We start from the raw sequence: 9,271 nt of genomic DNA on the forward strand, positions 1-9,271 counted from the left end.
GTCATTTAGGTATTAACTCAAAAAATTACATGTTCTCTATTTTTATGCTGAAAATCAAATGTGTCATATTGTTACTATGAACATGTCAACTTTTTAAACAAATAGTTATACACAGTAAATATCACAAGAAAAAGAATTGTATACAAATTTGATTCTTTACTAGCCAAGGGAGAACTTGTAATCTTACAGCAATATTACAATAGAGGTAGACTTTAGTTTTATCTTCACATAATAGCAAAAGTTCATCTTACAAAAACATGTCTCATATAGTTATTCATGCATGATATCTGATCTTAAAGAAATAAAATACAACCAATTGCCTCGGAGTAACTGGTAAAACCGAGCCTTGGAAGCAACCCCTTGCAGAAATATAAGGCGAGCCTGTGGTCAGGCCCTATCCCGGACCTTGCGCATAGCGGGAGCTTAGTGCACCGGGAGGCCCATACAGCTTCTGAAGCCGATGAATATTGTTCCATCGGAGTATGATATGATCACTTAATGTTATCAGTTGAGGAGAGTAATGACTGCTCGGGAAGAAGCCCTAGGCATGCTAAGTAATCTCTGAGCTACTTTCAGCAAGGACTCTGGTGAATTTTCCTCTGAGCCCCTTCTAGCTATGATTACAAGATTCTCCAGTACACTCCCGTTCTTCAAAATGAACTCCACAAATGGAAATACAGAGTGTTGTTCCACAAATTTGGTCAGCTTGACCGTCTTCAAATGACGCAGACACCTGATGTGCTTTGCTTGTGATGCTAAGTAGTCTTCGACATTAGAATTGCACGAGTACTCCATGGCTCGTCGCCGCTAGATGAAAATTTCCAACATGAAGTTTACTTACATTTTGATGAAAACGGAACTAATAGTACAAATCATCTCCAGAAACAAGTAGAGGACATTTTCATTTTATGGTTAATGAAAGCATTGACTACTTCTAGGACAACAAAAGAAAAACAAATTTATTCAGGGGAAAACAAAAAATTGGCCAAGAAAATGTGGTCAATGCGCAATCGCCAATCTGTTCTTCACAAAGATACTGTAGGAAATAGTAAACTTGTAGTATGAACTATGAACAAATGTCTTGGTTCTTTGTATTTTGAACTTATCTCCCTCTTCTTTCCTCTACGCGTCTTGTGGAATTTTATCCTTTGAATTGTGTTGTTCTTTTCTTACATGTATAGCTGTGGTAACCATCCTAGTTTTAAATCAATAACCGGTTCTTGGGGTGGTGAATCAAGTTTAAAGGGGGTGTTTGATAAATAAACATGAATCTTAGTTCATGTATTAAAAGATTAATGTAATACGTATGTTTTTGTTCATATATACTTGGGATAAAGGTGGCGTTTATGTTTTTCCTCCCTCAAATTTCCAGAAATCCTCTTAGCAAAGAAATACAGAAGGCGAAAGAGTTTAGGAAATGTGTACCCAGTCATAGAGTACTGATTGCATGTCTATTATTAGCGTCTGCAGTGCTGGTGAACCTTTTAGCAGGTTAACTGTCCCCAAAAGATCATCTTCCGTCATGTATGCACTTAATGTGACACATTTGTAGGTTGAAATCTGACAAGGCATGCGTCTCTTCTCCCTTAGCGCTAGAACCTTGTACCATCAAAATCCGTAAGGAAAAAAAAGTAGATATTTCAGTACACACTAGGAAAAGCAAGTCTGATCTGAATTTCACGAAAATGAAATGGATATCTGTAGACATGGGGATGTTGAAATATAAAGACGCACTAAACAAGTTTCTAGCGGTGATCACTTTACTTTACTCCGAAGATTAAGACACCTAATATACACTTCACAAAGACGGACAACGAAAGAACGTTACAAGAAATGCAATGAGAAAATATCAGATATGGACTACTTGTTTAGAAAACAAACCTCGATGCACCAACTACCCAAGGTTAAGCTCTCAACATGTTGAAGACACCCAACCAACTCCATTAGGTTGTCCTGCTTCCATTTTAAGTCCTCCTTTTGTTTATCGGAATGAGTATATGGATGAAAATCGAGAGTGGCCTGAACAACGGATGGCATGTTCATCAAAACACACTTCCTATAAAGAGATCCCGACAGTCGCAGAAACTGAACATTTGGGGCTGAAATTCTCATGACGGGACCATGTTCGTACACACCTGATTCATCGTCACAGACAATCAGCACTCTTAAAGAAGGAGAATCAAAAGTCGGATCATTATAGCCCCAGCATGTATCCAATTCAAAGAATTCCAGCTTTGGAGCACCCACCATAATCTTACGAATGATGTCATCCCACAACACCGAGAATCGGAGGGTTAACTTTGTCAACAAGTTCCATCTTATCTGCATAGCAGGTACGAGCCTGCAGCTCAACAACCTCAATGTCTTGAGCGATGAATTGCTATAAACACACGGAGGTGGCAACCATTCACAACAATCTGAATCAAAATCTAGAAAAAGCTCTTCCACGTTGTTCTTTGTAGCATACATTATCCATCCAACATAATCTTTACGAGAACTAGCATTTAAAAAGAGACCAATTCTGAGTCTTGTGATCTTACAATTGCCACGACAAAGCAAGGTCCGGTTCACAAAGTCCACAAAATTCTGATATGGAAAGAAATCCTTAAGATCAAAATCAACCTGTTGGACAATAGTCCACAGGTGCGACCAGCGTTTGGAGAGAATAGCTGTTCTGACAACATCTCTCATGTTCAGGAATGAGAGGATGTGAAGCAGTATCGATTCAGGCAGCTCGCTAAGTCGATCCATAAGGAAAAGCAATCAATTTTGAGGTCAAGCTTAGCTACGAACTTCAGATTTGCATCTTTCACAAGGTATCTGAATTGATTCAGGATGGAAGCATTAGATTTAAGTTTTAACCTTTATGGAGCAGCTCGGTGCACAAAGCATCCACGTTCACGCAGGGTCCAAGAAAGGACATCCCAAAGGGTGTCATGTAGGCAGCCTACCTAATGCAAGCATTAGTGGCCGATTCATAACTCGAACCCGTGACCTACAGAAACTAAGAAACTATACAGTTGCTTCAAGTTTCCCTTCAATGTTTTAATCTTTATCAACAAACAAACAAACAAACAAAAAGAATAATAGATCGCGATCATAACATACTACAACAACATACCCAGTGTATAAAGCATACGCAGTCAATACCACTACCTCAGATGAAGTAGAGAGGCTGTTTCCGATAGACCCTCGGCTCATGCCAAAAATCAGTGTACCAAGCAGAGAAAATAAAAACAAACAACAAAAATATGGGAACACAAAGACAACCACAGAGTAATACTATGAACTACCTATCTAAAATCACAAACATCCTCAAAACACAGCGAATAAGAAACTACAAGACACATTCACAACACTTAAGACGACAGGTAAAAACGCCAAACAAAGCTGGATTTCATGCAACAGACTAATAAAACATAAAATCCATCATATTCAGCTAAATCTCATGCAATGAACACAACCTTAATACACCAAAATAACTCAATGATGTTAAGTACAAATTTAGCAACAATCAAGAATCTGCAACCCCATAAAGATAATAAGATGAATGGATCAATATCAGCTAGCAGACCTTTTTCTTTATGGCTTGGAATTCTTGAAAAAGGGCAAATGGAAATTAAAGCTAAAGCAATTAAAATTACCTGAAGCTGTCGGTAGAGTAGAGCAACTAGTGGAAAAATAAAATAATCTTTTATTTTGGAGCTGATATAAAGACCCTTTATTATTATAATTTAAAATAGTTATTTTCATAATTTTTACTATTTTAAACTTTTTTTTTTTTTCAAATTTTATATTTTTTATGTTCAGACGCGTATAATTTTAATTGTTGTCAAAGTAGGCAGATAATAATTTATTATAAATATTAAAAGAGGAGGGACCAGTTTTGATAATAACTAGAAGAAAGAAACCAAACAGGCCTTATTACTAAAATATAAAAAAGAAAAATAAATTATTTAAATAAAAATGGTAGGAAGACGATAAAGTTGCTGAGAAAAAGCTGGTTCTGCCTAAAAACAAAAATCCAAAATTTCAAAATTTTCTATAAAGAAAGTCTCAAAGGGGAATTCTTTTTGTTATTTTTTTTCTTGATAATTTTAGTTAAGTTTTAATTTGGGTATTATTATTTGGTGAAAATCAAGAAAGTATTGTTATTGTTGATTATGTTGTCTATGAGATATATATTGTTATTGTTATTATTATTAGCTTATTTATTTGCAGCTTTTGGATATACAAATTCCCAATCTGTTTGTGGAATTCAGCCATATAATTTTCTTTATGATCTGAGGTCTCAATCTCCTATTGGGATCTCCTTTCCATCTCCTTTGCTTCTTCAGGTAATTGAATTTTTTTTTTTTTGTGTGTGTGTGTGGGGGGGGGGGGGGGGGTTTGTATTTTTTTGTTGTTGGTTTTTTTTGTGTATTAATTTAGTTGAATTTGGTTGTAATTTTATTTTATTATTATTTTGATGATTGGTGTTGTAAAGATTTGATTTTTTTGATGTGATTGTGCTAATTTTGGTGATTAATTGGTGTTTCAAGTTGTTTTTCTTTGTTCTTGATTAATTTTGTTTACTTTTCAATAGCTAAGCATAATTTGGTTGTAGTTTTAAAATTCTTTTGTTGATTGGTTTGGTAAAGATTTCATTTTTTTGGTGTGGTTGTGCTAAGTTTGGTGATTAGTTGGGGTTTCAAGTTATTTTTGTGATTTGGGTTTTTGTTTTTTGGTTCTTGATTGATTTGGTTTACTTTCAATAGCTAAGCATGATTTTGTTGCGATTTGTTGATTGTTTATTGAGGGTTTTTCATTATTTTTGCTTTAAAAGATTGGATTTTTAGGTTATTTTTGGGTTTGTGATTTATCTTATGATCCACAAGATAAGGTTTTTAAGTCATAGGGGAAAATACTGCAGCTTATATCTGCTGATTTTTTTTGGTTTGGGTATTTACTTTTTAATTGTTAGTGCTATGTATTCTCCCTTAGGATGTGTTCATATGAATGTCTACTGGTAATGAGTTGACTGATCATGACACACCATCATGTCATTTTAACTTAGCTTCAGTCGGAATGTGGCATTATTGTTAGTTTAGGTGAACATTATAAGGAAGGCTATTTGACCTCCTCAGGCTCCACACTTCTTTTATCCTAGTAAATCCTTGGTATACAAGTTCAAGGAAGTGATTTATGTTACATCCTCCTACAAGCTAAAGAATGCACCAAGATCTTGGGTTAAAAGGTGATAGTAGCATGTATAAGAAGCTGAAATAAGACTAGAAATAACTGTTTTCCAAATAGGTGAATGATAAAGTGGTCATTAAATGGTTGGTTAACAGACTAGTTGATGGTCAAGCTATGTTAAGTTTGAATGTATGTGCTTATCTAACTTCTTGTGGCTTCAGATGGATTTGAAATGTTCAGATCAACTTTGAAAAATAGATTATTCAAGTTCTAATTAGGAGGTCATGGGTTCAAGTCATGAAAATAGTCAAGAAATGTGGGGTAAGACTGTGTACAATAGACCCTTATGGCTTGGTTTTTTCATGGATTCATAGCGGGAGGACACGGGGGACGGGGCTGCCCTTTTTTCTTATTAGTGCCTTTCAAGTTTCCTTCATCCTGGAGATTTTGTGATTTTCTTTTTCTGTTTTTCCTCATCTTAGCTCACTGAGGACATGACCCTAGATAGGAAGATCTGGAAGACGCGAATTAGGGCAGAAGGCTAGGGTCAGTTTGGGTCGCTAATTTTCTCTGTTTACTATTACTTGTGGGTGTCGTATTTATGTTATGCCATCTTGTTCCATGCTTTACTATGAATTTGTTTAGTATTACGTGTCTCGAGCCGGGGGTCTATCGGAAACAGCCTTTCTACTTCTTTAGTGGTAGAGGTATGGATTGCGTACATCTTACCCTCCCCAGACCTCACTATGTGGGAATAAACTGGGTTTGTTGTTGTTGTAATGTAGGTTGGCAAGGTAGGTGTATTTAATACGTGCTGTGGTGTCTCAGTAATATATACGTACTTTGGCTCTAGGATTGCTTCTTTTTTGCTTATTATGGATTAAACATGACAGGCATTCTCCATTTCTATCGTAGTAAGTTGTAGGATTTTGTAAAGAATATCAAAACAAAAATGATTCCATTTCTGCCGTTGTTATGATAATAATAACCCAACCTTGTTGAATACCAGAAAATAAATGGATTGATCATTTGATCTCCTCGCTGAGATGAAGGCATAAAATCTGAAAGAAATATAGAATTAGAATCGTTTTTTAGCATTTAACCCTCTTTTATGTTATTTGAAATTCCTGAATACTTGTGAGGAATGCTTATTCTTTTGTTACATAAAATTCATCTCCAGCCCGAACTCTATGCAACCTTGATATATACGCTGTTCTTAATGGATAGGTCTCATCAATATCCTTCCATAGTTTCCCAAAGTTTACGTTACATGATCATTTTCTTTTCTATTTCTGTTCCTTGGTGTAAGACAGATGGGTTGTGTTTTTGGGTGTAGCAGAGGGAATTGAGGACCTAATTTCTCATAGATTAACTTTATAATTCTTCATGTGAATTGCGTTCTTTTTGAAAAAAAAAAAAAAAAAAAGGCATGCATCCTAGTGTATTTATTTTTCTCTTATCCTGATTGTTTGCCTTTTGCAATTTCCCACAAAAGGCGAATGGAGAATCACTTGACAAGGCTCTGAGGTCCAGTCAGAAAGATGAGGTTACTGCTATTTTGTTCTACGCCTTGTGGTGTCCTTTCTCGGCAGATGTTAAATCAAAGTTTGGTACTCTAAGTTCCATGTTCCCACAAATCAGACATGTGATGGTTGAACAATCAAAAGCCTTGCCTAGGTATTTTTGTTACTATTATCTTTTCTGTGTTTGGTAAAGCTGTGTCATCTCTATTAGCATTTGCTTCACCGATGGAGCTTTTTCAGTAACTGCTTACAAAGTGCCAATAAATTTTATGTAAACATCTTATCCCTGACTAACCTTTATGCACTTGTTAAAAATACTTAATTAGTCCCGGACATTAAACAATTAAATAGATGTCCCAAACCTTTTTGTTTTCAGAACGTGGATGTACTGCATGGAAATTTTTGTTAGGGAAAGTATGAGATTGAAACTATTAGATGAATATTTTGCCAAGCAACCTTGTGACAGCAGCCGTTTGAGTTTTGACCTGCATATTCAATTAAATAAGCACTGTTGTGTGCTTCAATATTAAGCATGTATGCCGTGATGACATCATAATATTTCCCCCAAGAAAAGGAAAATTGATAAAGAAATAACTTTTTCCTCTTTCCCAAGCTTCTCCGCTCTTGTTTCAGCTGGTTCATGTATGCCGTGATGACATCGTAATATTTCCCCAAGAAAAGGAAAATTGATAAAGAAATAACTTTTTCCTCTTTCCCAAGCTTCTCCGCTCTTGTTTCAGCTGCTCGTCACAATTTGAGTCATGTGTCTTGCCTCTCATCTGCAGTGTCTTCTCCAGATATGGAGTTCACAGCTTTCCATCAGTATTGATTGTGACTCGGACAGCGAGAGTGCGATATCACGGCAGGAAAGATCTTCACTCTCTTGTAAACTTCTACAAGAGGACTACAGGTGATCTTTTCAAGTGCTTTCCTATATTCTCCTTTTACTTGCTTTTGAGTGGCGTAGTAGTAAGAGTTCATCCATAACGTCATAATGTTTAGGAGTGATCATTTTTCATCTTTTACTAATTATAAGACGAACGTAAAATTAGGTGATTGGGCTTTGATTGTTATGGTGGAACGGTCTCATATTTTTCTCCTCTCTTTCAAAGTTCTCACCTTGCCTCTTTCAGACAATGTCCACACATTATTTTATGACTGCTGAAATGCAAAGCAAATTTGCCGTAGCGCGTGGAGTGAACAACTATCAGGGCCCTCTTCCTTGGAAAAATGACCGTCTTCTTTATGAGTCTAAAACTTAAAGTTATAATTGGCAATTTACTGGGTTTAACCATGCAGTCATATGCGATATAAGTAGTAGAATATTTGTTTAGAAATTTGTACAGTATGCAACAAATTAGTGCTTTACTCTTTCTCATTATCAACCTGATGGATTTCACACTTATATGCTTGTTTCAGGGCTTGATCCTGTGATCGATGTGACTGAAAGTCAAATTGCGTATAAGGCAGACGGTCGCAAAGCTTTTCAGAGATGGAAAGGGTCCTCGCTAAAAGAACTACTCTCGAGTGAACCTTACCTTGTTTTATCGGTTGCGTTCCTATTGTTTAGAGCTTCCGTATATTTCTTGCCCGGTTTGGTAGCTCGTGCAGTGGCATTATGGGCTGCATATATTCCTCATCTGAACATGGGTATCTTTGGAGATTCAAGGCAGCTCCTTGGGCGTGTCTTCCACGTAATGGACCCCAAGAGGGCTTGGAACAAGCTAAAGCTATGCAAAACGAGAAACTTCCACAAAGGTGCTAGGAATGCTCGAGTTTGGGCTTCATCGTTGACATCAGTTTCGCTGGGAGAGACTTCAGCAGCAAGAGTATCCCCATCAGGAGACTTGTAAGCTACTACTCGTCGTCTCTTTGCATCGGATTATCACTAAAGCGAACAAGTTAGAACTCAGAATCTGGCGTCTACAGCAAGTAGAGTGATCCTACTTCTTCATTCCCCGTTATTTCTTCCCCCTCGGTTTAGATGTTCTGGCGCCATATTGTATCGTATCTTTTTCAGAATATACGCAGAGACCAGAGGATGTTGTGCTTTTAGAGTTTAGGTGGAAACATGAACAGTGTTCTTGTAAATTTTTAGAACAAGAGGGTTATGTATATTACATGATGACAAGAGGGAGACTTGCATGTGGTTTGTCTGCGATGGTTTGTTGAGTTGATGATGCTTTTCATCAACAACATATGTTGTCTGTTAACTATAAGTAGTTCAATATTTGGAACATCATCCTCCAACTTTACCTCGTACTATGTAATACTCGGCTTGCTGCTACTTTGATTTAGATGATAACTGTTGTCACCTTGATTCGAAAGGTAATCAATGGTTCTCTACTTTCTGTTGTGTATCTGTAATCACTTGTCATTCCGATTACTTCATCGATAACACTCTATACAAAAGGACTGCATTTGCAAACTCTTGACTTATCCCTGAGATTTGACGGCGGACTTAAAAAGCCACCTAAAAATACTTTACGCTCAATCATTTCAGATAACGCTTGCATCCTCTGTATTATCGCAGCTGCTCTTATTTCCCAGATATAGTCATTGCTTCTTCT

At 36.6% G+C, this 9,271-nt stretch overlaps 2 protein-coding genes across 6 annotated transcripts; one reads left to right on the forward strand and one right to left on the reverse strand.

The window, feature by feature from the left end:
- Positions 1–136: 136 nt before the first annotated feature.
- LOC107880054 (putative F-box protein At1g49610) lies at positions 137–3,834 on the reverse strand. 4 transcript variants are annotated; one of them, XM_016726973.2, is made up of 4 exons: positions 3,645–3,834; positions 1,882–2,820; positions 1,426–1,599; positions 137–807 (listed from the first exon to the last, which is right to left on the reverse strand). In XM_016726973.2, exons 2-4 carry the CDS (start codon positions 2,749–2,751, stop codon positions 505–507), a joined length of 1,347 nt encoding a protein of 448 aa, XP_016582459.1. In that variant the 5' UTR covers positions 2,752–2,820; positions 3,645–3,834; the 3' UTR covers positions 137–504. The 4 variants fall into 4 exon arrangements, with proteins under 4 accessions (XP_016582459.1, XP_016582460.1, XP_047250184.1 ...); XM_016726974.2 differs by having other exon boundaries at positions 3,575–3,645; XM_047394228.1 differs by lacking the exon at positions 3,645–3,834 and adding an exon at positions 3,465–3,610.
- A 59-nt stretch (positions 3,835–3,893) lies between these two features.
- LOC107880055 (5'-adenylylsulfate reductase-like 5) lies at positions 3,894–8,940 on the forward strand. 2 transcript variants are annotated; one of them, XM_016726976.2, is made up of 4 exons: positions 3,894–4,337; positions 6,674–6,855; positions 7,487–7,611; positions 8,121–8,940. In XM_016726976.2, exons 1-4 carry the CDS (start codon positions 4,164–4,166, stop codon positions 8,552–8,554), a joined length of 915 nt encoding a protein of 304 aa, XP_016582462.1. In that variant the 5' UTR covers positions 3,894–4,163; the 3' UTR covers positions 8,555–8,940. The 2 variants fall into 2 exon arrangements, with proteins under 2 accessions (XP_016582462.1, XP_016582463.1); XM_016726977.2 differs by having other exon boundaries at positions 3,923–4,337; positions 7,499–7,611.
- The last annotated feature ends 331 nt before the right edge of the window (positions 8,941–9,271 follow it).

The sequence above is a fragment of the Capsicum annuum genome, chromosome 8 (assembly GCF_002878395.1).
Source record: "Capsicum annuum cultivar UCD-10X-F1 chromosome 8, UCD10Xv1.1, whole genome shotgun sequence".
NCBI lineage: Eukaryota > Viridiplantae > Streptophyta > Magnoliopsida > Solanales > Solanaceae > Capsicum > Capsicum annuum.